This window comes from Rousettus aegyptiacus, unplaced genomic scaffold (genome assembly GCF_014176215.1).
Source record: "Rousettus aegyptiacus isolate mRouAeg1 unplaced genomic scaffold, mRouAeg1.p scaffold_m13_p_5, whole genome shotgun sequence".
In the NCBI taxonomy this organism is placed as follows: Eukaryota; Metazoa; Chordata; class Mammalia; order Chiroptera; family Pteropodidae; genus Rousettus; species Rousettus aegyptiacus.
In genome coordinates, this window is record NW_023416308.1 from 18,429,807 (window position 1) to 18,444,269 (window position 14,463).

The window sequence follows — 14,463 nt, forward strand, 5'->3', positions numbered from 1 at the left end:
GCCTGGAGCCTGCCCAGGGCTCACCAGGTGGCCCAGTGGCAAATGTCAGAGGCGGCTGGGCCTCAGCTGGGGAGGGGGGGTCCCTGCACAGCTGGGGCCTAGCCCAGGGAACCCCGGGTGGGGACCCCCTCCTCAGAGCTGGCAGTGTACCGGCATTGCGAGGCCTCTAGTTGCAAGCTGGGAGCTTCGAACTGCACAGCCAGGGTCTGAGAGGGAACAAACGTGTGATACAGGCACCTCATCAATTCTCAGGGCCGCCCTATGGGAGCCAGGGCTGCCCTGCAGGGGCCTCAGCTCTGAGTAGTAGCACTGGCATTTATTGAGTGTTAACTATGTGCTAAGTACTTTATGCCCTGCTCATCCACGCCCCCACCACCTCGCCCACAACCCTAGGAACTATTATTCTCCCCATTTGGCAGATGAGGAAACCGAGGCCCAGAGAGGTAAAACGACTAGGAGTGGCCACGCTTGAGGCTGATCTTATTTGCCATACCGGCCTTCCTCTTCCGACATTCAGAAGAAGGAATATTCACACTGTCATGGGCCAAACAGTGATCATTTGTGAACTGTTCAAAGAAGCTGACTCAGATAAGCCCATTATCTTCTCTCCGTGGGCTCTATGTCCTTGTCAGCGTAGAAAGGACATTCAAAACCTACCAGCCTCTGGTTCAGGTTCACTTCACAGCCTGAGTTGACAGGGGGGTGGTGTTGGGGCCCCATCAAGCCTTCCCTGGAGAGCTCTGTTTATTTCCTGCCTGGGCCCTTTGGGTCACTGGCACAGGCTTCTATTTCAGAAGAACTCTCCTCATGCTCCTTCCCAAGGCAGTATGCCTTTCTCAAAGTTCCCTTCTGTAAAATGGGCACATGCACAGTTCGACACATCGTTGGCGTGAGAATTACAGTTATTCCCTGGAAAAGACTCAGCACGGAGGCCAGCACATGATGGGCACTCAAAGCTGGAGCCCACTCCCCTCCAATCGTGAGTTGCCAGACCCCCCACCTCCCATCAATTTCACATGTCTAGGAAGCCCTATAGGGAAAACCTCGGTTTCCTCATAACTGCTTCATTTAGCAACTAAGGGAGGTGCGATTCTGTGACATGTAACTGATTTCATTTCATTTCATCCTTACAAATGCTCTTTGACCTACGCACTGCTGGGATCTGCTTTTACAGATGAAGAAACTGAGGCACAGAGAGAGGAATGACCTGTTCACAGGGTCGCAGATTTCAGCTCTGTGTGACACCCCGAGCCACACCAGCCTGAACCTCCGTGGTGGACAGTAAAGAGGGGCAGGGCAGCTCTGAGACAACAGGGACCTATCTGACAACCCCTTACCTGTCGCTGCTTCTGATAGACAGAACGTGGCTTCAGATTCCAGTGGCGAGTGGAATTTCTTCCTGGGAAACAAATCCTCAGCCCGGGGCACTGGAGGCCAAGTCTGGGTGACCGTCCCCTTGCTTTGGGGCAGTTCTCCCAGTCCCCCCTCCCGAACCCAATGGGGACACCACTCTGCAGCGGCCTTCCCCAGCAGGGGAGGGGTGGGGAAGGGAGAACAACGGAGGATGGATTTGAAAGGCTTTGGCTAATGATTGGCTTGTCCAGAGTTTTCCCATCACGTATGCTTGTTTAGTTCCGTTTATGAGGTTGGTTTTCCAGCTAGACTCTCTCGGTGGTAATGAGCCTGCATTGCTGATTGCTGCGGGGAGAGAAAAGGAAGAGGTGGAGGGGGGAGGGGGAATCATGCTAAATAGGCTTGTTGAATAATTATGAACCCTGCCGAACTTTCACATTTTCTGACTAATTGTGTGGTGCGTGGTGCGTGATGCTTTATGTGTGATGCCTGTTTTTTTGGTTATGTTTTTTTTTTTTTTTTTTTTTTAGCCAAATGAGAACTTTTCAAGGAGAGGCTAGACCGGGCCACAGAGTTGCCGAGGCCTCAGTTCCAGCTGCGGGGCTGGTTTGAGTTATTTTGGGACTGGGGCCTGGGTTCAGCGCACTCTGCTTAGAGAATGGAAAATAGACGCTCATAGCTGGATACTGTCTGGGGAAGAGAAATCCTTGTAGATGGAGAATTTGGCTGAACAGCTTTAGGATTCTACTAATCTGAGTTTCAGACAGGGCCCCGCCATGTACAAGCTGTGGCCACCAGAAAGTTCCCAGGGATGATGGAGGCACTGACCTCTCAGGATAGTTTTCAAGATCAAATGAAGTCTAGGGGGGTTTCTGTACTCCTCAAGGGGGCAGGTCTTATCAATGTTGCTAATCATACTTTCAAGCAGTGGTCATGTATTTTACCCCCCCAGGTCATAGCTAAGCATGTTGGTACTGGCTCTGAGCTAGACTCCTGAGAAAGGAGCACACCAAAGAGAAGCTTGCCTTGTCAAGGACAGCTTGATGCCGGAAGCAGATTCAGGGCCCTGGGTCCTGTGTCTGGGTCCTTGGGAAGTTGAAATGCCTTATGGAGGCCAGAGCCCCTTTCCTGTGCAGGTAGCCCTGCTTGGTCAGGTGAGCTGGGAAATAGGCACTTCTTGTTTTAGATATCATTCAAGGGGAATTCAGTGGCTCCCTCATATTGAAACTCTATGGTCATGCCCTGGAGGCCTCTGGGAAGCAGGGAGTTCAAGGCAGGGGAGGGGGAGTTTCTCAGGTTCTACCCATGCCCCTCTCCAAATCCCCTCCCCCTTCAGACGCAGACCCAAGCTGCATAGATTATGAGCTACTATGGTGGCCCAGGCCTGATGAGGGTCAGGCTCTGCCTCACTTGCTGAATGACCTTGGGCAAATCCCTTAACTTCTCTGTGCCTCAGTTTCCTGCTTTATATGAGGAAAAATAATAGAACCTACCTCATAGAGTAGTAATATGATATATAATATAATATAATATAATATAATATAATATAATATAATATAATATAAAATATAATATAATATAATATAATATAATATAATATAATATAATATAATATGTTATATATATTATATCATCTGGGCTGGGTGCTGTCCCATATTCGTAGCCTTTCTGACACCCTTGGAGACAGGTGTTATAGATCTGGAAAGCGGAGCTCCAGTCTAGGTCTTGGCCACAGGGGATCGTGGAACTGGGCCTAGAACCTAAGACATCTCTTTCTCTGGTAAATGCCCCTCCTGAGGGGTGAGTTAGAAGTCTTACCCAATAGGGAGTAATATCTGTAGTCACCGAGGCAGGAGGCGATCTTGTTCGTGCAAACAGCCCCTAGATGGGAAAGCCAGAGAGTACCACCTTGCTCAGTGCTCGCTGCTTGGGGACAAACTCAGTATTCTTCCTCTTCCAGGCCCTGTTTCCAGAGAAACTGGTGAAGATGGTTTCTGGGGCCACCTTGAAAGGCAAAGAAAGGGGAGACCCTCAGGTCTCCAAGGACTTTTTAAACTCACCTTTGACTATGCCACTTGGCTTTGCATAAAATCCTTTCAAGGCTCCTCATGTCCAAACTTGTCCACCTGTCTTGTGGTCTTCCTGACCTCTTGAGCTTCAGACCCTGCCCCTCCCTGTCCTATTGCTACCTGCAGCTTCCCATATCTCATCTTATCTGATTTCTTTGCTTGTGAAGTCCTTGGACCCTCTTCTGGTTGTTAAACTCCTATTCTACCTACAAAACCCACCTCTGGGAACCTTTCTCTATTAGTCCTCCCTCCTAGCACCATTATTTTATCTCTATAGTGTGTAATATAGTCCTTTTTGAATAGAATACTAGATTTCTCATATTGAGGGTTGGGTTTGGATCTTCCATCTTTTTTCTGAGTTCCCAGCCTGAGCCCTGGCACACAGTAGGCACTCAATATGTATTTATTCAGTGGACAGATGGAGGAGAGACCCACAAAGATATCAGGCATGATGCATAGAGAGAGGGAGGGGATGCTGTTGCTTAGCAACTAGATGCCAGTGGCTTCATGAGGGTCTCATCCCTTCCAACCTCTACTATACTCTATCCCAGCCATAGCTGGGCCTTCCCAGAGGCTTCAGCTCTAGGTGCTCCTGGATAGAGCCAAACCTAAGTCATCCCTTCTCTCAAAGGTTGGCTGGTGAGCTAAGGCTGATTTGTCAAATAAACTTGATTTCTCTGGGATCGTTTTTTTTGCTCCCCGCTTCCCTGGATCTAAACACAGAAGAAATAATAATGATAATAATGTTAATAAGAGAGGCAACCATTTAATGAATGCCTGCCATCTGCCACGCTCCGTGCCACTTTTTAAACATTGTCTCCAATCCTTATGCTCCATACGAACTGGCTATGATTCTCCTTTCCAATGGGGGAAACCGAGGCTCAGAGGAGGAAAGGATTTTGTTCAAGGTCATGCCAGATCAGAAGTGGTAAAGACAAGATTTGAACCTGGGTATGTAAACCGAAGTTCATGTCCCACTGATTCGTGAGAGGGAGTTCGTTCTGTGGACCTTCTATTCCAGGCATCAGGAGACGTAAGTTCCCCTACAGGCCTAAGGGACTCTGTGTGCAACAGAGACTTGATCTGCTATGATTCTAGTGAGTGTTCAAGCTCTAAAGGATGTAAAGGGGCAGAAGGTTGAGGACATAAGTGTGTGTGTTAGTTTCTCATGTTTGTGTGATAGACGGACACAGAGAATAACACTAATCGAAATCACATAAATTTTAATAATGATAATATTGGCAGTAGTGATAAAGGTAGCAAACATTTCTTGGTACTTCACTGTGACAAGTGCTTTACCTGAACTATCACATTCAGGTAGAGCAGGCAGTGGTTAAGAGCCAGGTCTCAGTGTTAGGTGAATTGGTTTGGAGTGTTCTAGCATTGCCATGTTTTGACTTTGACAAAGTCACTTGATTAGTCTAAGGTTCCATGCCCTTTTCTGTAAAATGGGTTCAGAGTCCTGACCTCATGCGGTGGCTGGGAGGATGAAATGGGACTCTGGCTATAAAGCACCAAGTCTGACACAGAGGGAGCCTTCAATACCGGGTAGCTAGTGTGTGGACACACCCACTATGGATGTGTGTGTGTGTACCTGCATTGGTGTTGGGGGCCTGATGTGTTAGCATAAAGGCTGTGTGTCTGGCTAAAGGGTGTGAGTATCATTTCTTTCGTGTTTTTGCTGAGTGAAAGCTCACTAGCGGATTGGAGCTCAGGTATGCCAGGCTCTCAACATCCTGTGGGGAGGTTTTCAGGCAGCTCACTGGAGGCCATTCCAGGCAGCCACTTACTTGTCACTAGCTTGGAGCATCCTTCTTCAACTCCGTGGCCCCAGCCCAGCTGTGTGTCCTTCTTACTCTGCTCAAGTGGCCCCATCTGACTCGTGCCAGTGCATTCAGAACCTCTCAAAGGAGTAAAGGAGTGCTGAAGAAAGGAGAAAAGGAAGGAGAAAGGTCTGGGGCTTCTGCTGCTCCGGGCTCTGTGCTGGTAAGCAGGGACTGAATTTGTCTGAGCACTAGAGGGCAATGTGTCTGTTCTAAAGAAACTGTGGGCCCTTGCAGGCGGAATGCACACACAGGCTCACACAGGGGCGCCCACACTATGGAGGCGCACAGGGCGGTGTATCCAGGGGCACAGATGGGCACAGGCAATGGCACACATTCTCACATTTGCAGAGAAAACAGACACATGTGAGTAGAGTCTCAGGCACACAAGGTGTGAGTCAGCTTCACACGCAGGTACAAACACAGAGGCATACTTACAGAGAAGCATGGCGTTGGAGGACAGACAGTACACTTTCCCCAGGGACACTCACAAAGAAACCCAGAGATACAGGAACAAACACACGTACAGGTATGTACCCAAACACGCACAGATGTCCTGCCATCCCCACACAGGTGAAGACACAAATGCAGGTACACGCCACACACCTACACAACATTCGTAATGTCAAGGAAAGGTGACCCAGACACACAGCCTGAGCAGAAACACACCCTCCTTTCAGACACTCATACACCTTGTAGACTGAACTCTTGGAAAAAGCCCCAGAAAAATACTCCCACACACCCCTCCCTGGAGTGCACAGAATTATTCCACAGGAAACCTGCCCAGGTGTTCAGGAGACCCCCACCCAGCCCCATGTGAAGTCATGCTGCAGCCTAAGCCTAGAGCACATCCTGGCTAGGGTGTCCCCAGACTGCAGATCTGTGGGCTGTTTGTCCCACTGCCCTGGCCCACCCAGGCCTCCAGATAGGTCCCAACTTGCTCTATTCCCTCCAGACACACAAGGGAATATAAGACTCCTCACATAGTTGCCTCTTGAGACACTCATGACTCAGAAACTACCCTTCTGGACCAGGTATGTGACAAGTGTCACGGCTTTGCATAGGCCGTTGCCCACACAAGGGTCTTCCTCCTAGCAACCATTCCCCCTAGGGGTCCCCATCCTGTTCAAGAGTCTCAGCGTCTACCAGGTTCCTGCTTGGGGCCCTGTGGTGGGGAGGTGTCGCTGGAGGCCTACCCGGACCCTTTATCTCTTTGTACCTAAATCAGCCAAGCCTCAGTCTTTTCTCCAGCTCTCACTTCCCTGTCACTTTGCTAAGTAATAATTTCCATGTCCAATTCCATTTCTTTTCTAGTTCTGAAACCTCTAAGCTATCAGCAAGAGGATAGTTCACATGAAAACTAATTACACAAAATCAATATTTAATCACAGACCAACAACCTGATCCTGCAGAAAAATCCTTTTAAAACTCCACCGCCCTGTACAAATACTTCTTCCCGATGCTTATTTATGGACCCCATTTTTGGTGGGGTAATTTTCATTTTTAATTTCAAAAAGAAAAAAATATCCGTTAACATCCACAACAGGGAGGTCCCTCAAAGAGCCTTGGATCTGAGCTTGCTTCAGCTCTTTGAGTTTTAAAGTTGCAGGATTTTATTGTTTGCAATTTAATCTTTTTTTGGGGGGGGGGGTCATTTTCTTTGGGAGTTTCTCGAGACCCTGTTTCCTGCGTCTCTCGCCCTAAGTCGAGCCCTTTTTCACAGTATTTAGGAAAAGCCAGCATCTGTCTTCCCAGCAGCAACTCGGGGGAGCAATGAATCCGCCTGCCTGAGCTGGTAACTTTTTAACTCCCTCCCGAGTTGGTGGAGTGCTTAATCTGAGGTTTTTAAATAAAAAGGGCTCAGGGGTTGGTTTTATTATAACGTTTATTTCATTTCAGATTTCATGCGTAATTTAGCAAACGCTAGACAGACTTGGGTGATAAACACTTTCTTTTGTGGGGGGAAAAGGCATTTTTATACACCATGCTTAATTTTATTTAGATTTAATAGCAATATCAGGGGCACTTCAAAGAAAGTTCTTTCTTTTTTTCTCCCCTTCTCCTAAGAATGTGAGTCGGCTAGCAAAATTGCCTTTTGCTATTTTATGGCAAGGAAAATTAAAGGCTCTCTCCCCCTTCCTTCCCTATACACACTTTAGGGAGGAAACACACACACACACACACACACACACACACACGCACACAGAATAAACACCTCCTTTACTCTCCATCACCTCTAACTCCCAACTTCTAATTGCAAGATAGATTTCAGCCTCAGTGGGGATCAGGAAGATCTAAACATTTTAACTAAGATTATTGGGATAAATATTTCATAAAGAGCAGGGCAGATATTAAATTACTCCTATTGATTTTAGTATCACAACCCAATTCCGCTCCTTGGCCTCTTCAGTTTAATTGATCTCTTAAGGAGGCCAGCCTTGCGCACAGAGAGGGCCTGAGCCTTGGCTTGAGTGCTGGGGGTAGGGTGCTGAGGCCGTCCAATGCGTTCTGTGAGCGCAGGTCTTCCCTGGGCGGCTAGATGCTTCGCCACTCTGACGCTGCTGGGCTCAGCCGATGTGCCGCACATAAAGTGACCGAGTTATGGCTCCTCCCGGCAGAAGCTGGCGACTGGGAACCCCAGGCAGTGCGATTAGGGAAAAATTGTGCGCGCACTAGTAAGAGGAACGTGCAAGCGCCTGTATCTCTCGAGGAAAACCCTAACTTTGGGGTTCCCCGTTTGCTTTCACCTCCAGGAAAATCCGAGGGCCGGCTAACTTGGGAGCACTAGCAAACAGACAGCGGTGGAGAGCCAATGGTTCTTCCCAGGGTTGATGCGAGGTTGACACTTGGCGACTTTCCGTGGCGAGTCCCGGAGCTTTGCCTGGCGACCCCATTGTCTCAGCGCCCCGCACCGTTTACCGCCCACCTCCCCGCCCCCTGTCCACCCCGCAGGTCTCGCTTCAGTTGGGGGTGGGGAGTTGGTAACTGAGTGGGAAGGGGGGTGAACAAAGCCAAGCTCCCGCCATTCTCCTCCCGCGCCCTCTCCAGCCTGACAAGCAGGGAGGCCAGGGCGCACCCCCCAGCGCACTGGCGCCGGACTCGGAGGCGAAACCCACGCGGGGGACCCCGGAGGTGGCGAAGTGCGGGTTCGTAGCGGGGGCCTCAGCAGCCAGCACCCAGGACCACCTTAAGAGCGAGCCCCGCCCCGGACCCGGAGCTCGGGCTGCGCTGATTGGTGCAAATGTAATGGCTGAAATTGATTGCTGAAATGCAAAACTTGTTGCTGCTTCTCCCGGCGCTGGGCGAGAGGCAGACACAGAGAGGGGAGCTGAGACCCTCGGAACGCCCCACGCAGAGCCCCCCCGCTAGCCAGGAGAGGGGTGCACAGACCCCCCAGAGCTGCACCCGCCCCACCCCCATTTTGGGCTCCGAGAGCTTAGCAGGAACGCCTTAGCCTGTTTGCCCAGCGTGGCCCCCAACCCGCGTACGCCCCCACCCCGAGTCCGAAGGGGACTCGCGAAGCACCTCGGCGCGAAGGCAGGGAACCCGAGCCTCGGAGCGACCTAACCCTTCGTCTCGCTGCCTCTCTGCGCCTGGACTCGTGCGCAGAGACCCCAGCGAACTCAGAGACCGAACAGCTGAGGATAGAAGCGGCAGGCAGCGGACGTGGCCGAGAAGCAGCGTGCGGGGTCGCGGCGCGCTGGGGTGCCGCGCGCCCGCCGCGGAGCCGGGGATCCGTGCCTTCCCCCAACCTTCGGCTCCAACCCCGAGCGTCCGCCGCTTCTCCAGCGACCCTGCGCCCTCCGCTCCCGGGCCAGCACCGGTGATGTCGAGCGGAGCCTCCAGTCCTCCGACCCGCTGAAGAAGCTGTAGCCGCTTGCTCGGGGCCAACGGGGACTGAGCGCGGATCGTGTTTGGCGGAGGCTCGGCTGCAGAGCGCAGGGACTCCGTGGGGAGGGGGGAGGGACCGCTCAGTCCGTGCCCCGGCGCCACCACGGTTTTGAAGGGTCTCCCTGTCCAGCTCCTTAGCAGCTCCGCCACGGACTCCGGGAGGTTTCGGGCGGCGTCCTGAGGCTCCCCACCCAACCCGATCGGACTTAAGAAGGTGACTGCTCTGCTCTCCCTCCCTCCTTCCCACCTCCTTTCCCCCCACTTAACTTTTTGTCTTCACTCGCCTGCAGCTCCGTTCCCTCCCCACTCGGGGCATGGGCCCCCCAACCCGGCTCCTGGAAGCCCCGCTGTGCCGCAAGATGTAAGAGGCCCGCGTGGGGCAGAGCCAGAGCTTCGGGATAGGAGCTGATAGCCCCCAGCCAGGCGAAGCGGCAGTGCGCGCTGCGTCCCCGCGCTGCTGACTGTCCCGGAGCGCCCGACCCGGGGCCGGAACGAGTAGCTGGCCGGCGGTGCGCCGCGGAGAGCAGGCTGTCATGCCCTATTGATCCCCCCGCCCCCCGCCAAGTATGTTTGGGCTGGACCAATTCGAGCCCCAGATCAACAGCAGGAACGCTGGCCAGGGCGAGAGGAACTTTAACGAGGCCGGACTAAGCATGAACACCCACTTTAAGGCCCCGGCTTTCCACGCTGGGGGGCCCCCTGGCCCCGTGGACCCTGCCATGAGCGCTCTGGGTGAGCCCCCGATCTTGGGCATGAACATGGAGCCTTACGGCTTCCACGCGCGCGGCCACTCGGAGTTGCACGCGGGGGGGCTGCAGGCGCAGCCGGTGCACGGATTCTTTGGAGGCCAGCAGCCGCACCACGGCCACCCGGGAAGCCATCACCCCCATCAGCATCACCCCCACTTCGGGGGCAACTTCGGCGGCCCGGACCCAGGGGCCTCGTGCCTGCACGGGGGTCGCCTGCTCGGCTACGGAGGCGCCGGCGGCGGCCTGGGCAGCCAGCCGCCCTTCGCAGAGGGTTATGATCACATGGCGGAGAGCCAGGGGCCCGAGACCTTCGGCCCGCAGCGACCTGGGAACCTCCCAGACTTCCACAGTTCGGGCGCCTCGGGCCACGCCGTGCCTGCCCCATGCTTGCCGCTGGACCAGAGCCCTAACCGTGCCGCCTCCTTCCACGGCCTGCCCGCCTCCAGCGGCTCCGATTCCCACAGTCTGGAGCCCCGGAGGGTGGCGAACCAAGGAGCCGTCGACTCGCTGGAATACAATTACCCGGGCGAGGCGCCCTCGGGACATTTCGACATGTTTTCGCCCTCCGATTCTGAGGGGCAGCTGCCTCATTATGCGGCGAGTCGCCAGGTTCCCGGGGGCTCTTTCTCGGGTGCCTCGGCAATGCCCAGAGCTGCAGGCATGGTGGGGTTGTCCAAAATGCATGCTCAGCAGCAACAGCAGCAACAGCAGCAGCAGCAGCAGCAGCAGCAACACGGCGTGTTCTTCGAGAGGTTCGGCGGGGCCCGCAAGATGCCCGTGGGCTTGGAGCCCGGAGTAGGCTCCAGACACCCGTTAATGCAGCCTCCCCAGCAGGCCCCACCGCCACCTCAGCAGCAGCCCCCGCAGCCGCCGCCGCAGCCGCCGCAGCAGCAGCCCCCGCCGCCCGGGCTTCTGGTCCGACAAAATTCGTGCCCGCCTGCGCTCCCGCGGCCCCAGCAGGGCGAGGCGGGCACGCCCAGCGGCGGCCTGCAGGACGGGGGCCCCATGCTGCCCAGCCAACACGCACAGTTCGAGTACCCCATCCACCGGCTGGAGAACCGGAGCATGCACCCTTATTCCGAGCCTGTGTTTAACATGCAGCACCCCCCTCCGCAGCAGGCGCCCAACCAGCGGCTGCAGCATTTCGACGCACCCCCCTACATGAACGTGGCCAAGAGGCCGCGCTTTGACTTCCCCGGCAGCGCGGGAGTGGACCGCTGCGCTTCGTGGAACGGCAACATGCACAACGGTGCTCTGGACAACCACCTCTCGCCCTCCGCCTATTCAGGCCTACCCGGCGAGTTTACGCCGCCGGTGCCTGACAGCTTCCCCTCGGGGCCACCCCTGCAGCATCCGGCCCCGGACCACCAGTCCCTGCAGCAGCAGCAGCAACAGCAGCAGCAGCAGCAGCGCCAAAACGCGGCCCTCATGATTAAGCAGATGGCGTCGCGGAATCAGCAGCAGCGGCTGCGCCAACCCAACCTGGCCCAGCTAGGCCACCCCGGGGACGTGGGCCAGGGCGGCCTGGTGCACGGCGGCCCGGTGGGCGGCTTGGCCCAGCCGAACTTTGAGCGCGAAAGCGGCGGCGCGAGCGCGGGGCGCCTGGGCACCTTCGAGCAGCAGGCGCCGCACTTGGCGCAGGAGAGCGCGTGGTTCCCAGGTCCGCACCCGCCGCCAGGTGACCTGCTGCCCCGCAGGATGGGCGGCTCGGGCCTGCCCGCTGACTGCGGCCCGCACGACCCGGGGCTGGCGCCGCCCCCTCCGCCCAGTGGCTCCGGGGTGCTGTTCCGGGGCCCTCTGCAGGAGCCGCTGAGGATGCCCGGAGAGGGCCACGTGCCCGCGCTGCCCTCCCCGGGCTTACAGTTCGGAGGCAGCCTGGCCGGCCTGGGCCAACTGCAATCGCCCGGGGCTGGGGTAGGGCTGCCAAACGCTCCCTCCGAGCGCCGGCCCCCGCCGCCAGATTTCACGGCGCCCGCGCTCGGGGGCCAGCCTGGCTTCCCTTTCGGCGCGGCAAACCGTCAGGCCACGCCACACAGCGCCCCAGGCGTGAACTCGCCCCCGAGTGCGGGCGGGGGCGGCGGCAGCACGGGCAGCGGCGGCGGGGGCGCATACCCGCCGCAGCCTGATTTCCAGCCCAGCCAGCGCTCCTCGGCCAGTAAGCTGGGCGCGCTCTCGCTGGGCTCCTTCAACAAGCCCAGCTCCAAGGACAACTTGTTCGGCCAGAGCTGCCTGGCTGCGCTCTCCACTGCCTGCCAGAACATGATCGCCAGCCTCGGGGCCCCCAACCTCAACGTGACCTTCAACAAGAAGAACCCGCCCGAGGGGAAGAGGAAACTGAGCCAGAACGAGACCGACGGCGCGGCCGTCGCCGGCAACCCGGGCTCGGATTACTTCCCTGGAGGGACTGCTCCTGGGGCCCCAGGGCCCGGCGGCCCATCAGGGACCAGTAGCAGCGGCTCCAAAGCCTCGGGGCCGCCCAACGCACCCGCCCAGGGGGACGGCACCAGCCTCTCCCCCAACTACACCCTAGAATCAACGTCGGGGAACGACGGCAAGCCGGTCCCCGGGGGCGGCGGCCGGGGACGGGGTCGCAGAAAAAGGGACAGTGGTCACGTGAGCCCCGGGACCTTCTTCGACAAGTACTCTGCAGCCCCGGACAGCGGGGGCGCTCCGGGGGTGAGTCCGGGGCAACAGCAGGCACCAGGCGCAGCTGTCGGGGGCAGCTCCACGGGAGATGCGCGTGGGGCGCCAACGCCTCACGAAAAAGCGCTCACGTCGCCGTCTTGGGGGAAGGGGGCCGAGTTGCTCCTGGGGGACCAGCCAGACCTCATGGCGACCCTGGACGGCGGGGCCAAGTCGGACGGTAGTTCCCCTCACGTGGGCGAGTATGCCTCAGACGAGGTGAGCACGAGCTATGCCAACGAGGACGAGGTGTCATCCAGCTCCGACAACCCCCCGGCCCTGGCCAAAGCGAGTAGGAGCCCCCTGGTGACAGGCTCTCCCAAACTCCCTCCCCGGGGGGTGGGCGCAGGGGAACACGGACCGAAGGCACCCCCGCCCCCTCTCGGCCTGGGCATCATGTCTACCTCTACCTCGACCCCTGACAGCTATGTTGGCGGCGGGGGCAATGGCCATCCGGGCACGCCTGGCCTGGAGCAGGTCCGGACCCCGACGAGCAGTAGCGGTGCACCACCACCCGATGAGATCCACCCCCTGGAGATCCTCCAGGCACAGATCCAGCTGCAGAGGCAGCAGTTCAGCATCTCTGAGGACCAGCCCCTGGGGCTCAAGGGGGGCAAGAAGGGTGAGTGTGCCGTTGGGGCCTCGGGCGCGCAGAATGGAGACAGCGAGCTGGGCAGCTGCTGCTCCGAGGCTGTCAAAAGCGCCATGAGCACCATCGACCTGGACTCGCTGATGGCAGAGCACAGCGCCACCTGGTACATGCCGACTGACAAGACCTTGGTGGACAGCGCAGACGACGACAAGACGCTGGCGCCCTGGGAGAAGGCCAAACCCCAGAACCCCAACAGCAAAGAAGGTATATGCGCGCGTTCTGATTCCCTTCACACCTCCCAGAGACCCACCCCACCCACACTGCAGGCCTTAGCCCCCACTTTGAAGGCTCCATGAAAGGGGAGGGTCCTTTGGGGTTAGGATAGCATAGGGCCTTCCTAATACCCCGCTCAGAGCTGGATACTCTCCCTTTGGTTACACCAAGGGCTCTGCGAGTGGACCCCCTCTCACCCTCTAGGTGCTGCCAGGTAGATTCTAGTTCCACAGTAAGAACTTAGGTGGCAGCCCTGTGGAACTATTGCAGAGTTTCCTCCCCCTGTCAAGTTTTAGCCAAGTCGCTGGGTGCTCAGAGGACTAGGAGCCTTTCTTTTCACACTAAGACCTTTCATCACCCTCAATGTTCAGGCTGGTTCCACTTTTTAGGAGTTGTGTGTCCCTCCCCCGCCCCCGCAGGACACCTGGGAAGTTGTGTTAATGCCTCCCCACCTTTTCCTAGTCAGCCAGCCTCCAGCTCCAGCTCCCTTTCCTGTGCCAGCATTTTTAGAAGTTCCTAGCTCTGCTGTCTGCAGGCAGCATCACTCAGAGAAAACACCTAATTTGACATTTGTTCCTAATGAGTAGCTGTTTTGTCTCTTCTTAACTATTAGAGTTTCATTGAAAAACTGGAGATCTGTAGGGGTTGTAGAAGGCAGGCAGGCTTTTCCGGGTGCACCTCCTTGATATTTAATAGGGGATTGGGGATGGGGTGGGGTCTGCTTAGCAGAGGCCGGACTACTCAACCAGGGTATCATTTGTGTATGGGGATATGGATATATATTCTTAAGACACAAAGGATCTGTGTTTGTCAATATCTCCCTGGCTTTGGTGACAGATGTCCAGTCCCAGTTCTCCTTTGCATTCTAAGCACTGCCTCCCCACCAGGCCTGGAGGCTTTTTAAGGTGGGTGAGGTAGGCGTTAGTCAATGAACCACCACTGCAGTTAATAAGAGTTTTTTTTTTTTTTTTTTTTTTTAACCTAAAGAAGACTGGGCTGCAGTAGATATCCATTTTATTTTAATGGGGCCT

At 56.1% G+C, this 14,463-nt stretch overlaps 1 protein-coding gene across 2 annotated transcripts in view; it reads left to right on the plus strand.

Annotated features, from left to right (window-relative positions):
• The first annotated feature begins 8,314 nt into the window (after positions 1-8,314).
• The window catches only part of MN1 (MN1 proto-oncogene, transcriptional regulator), a 60,611-nt gene continuing 54,462 nt past the window's right edge, over positions 8,315-14,463 (plus strand). The window contains exon 1 of one of the 2 annotated variants that reach the window (XM_036221160.1): positions 8,315-13,423. In XM_036221160.1, coding sequence (XP_036077053.1) covers positions 9,703-13,423 — 3,721 coding nt within the window. In that variant the 5' untranslated portion in view covers positions 8,315-9,702. The remainder of the gene's footprint in view (positions 13,424-14,463) is intronic. The other variant, XM_016129676.2, reaches the window with a different exon arrangement.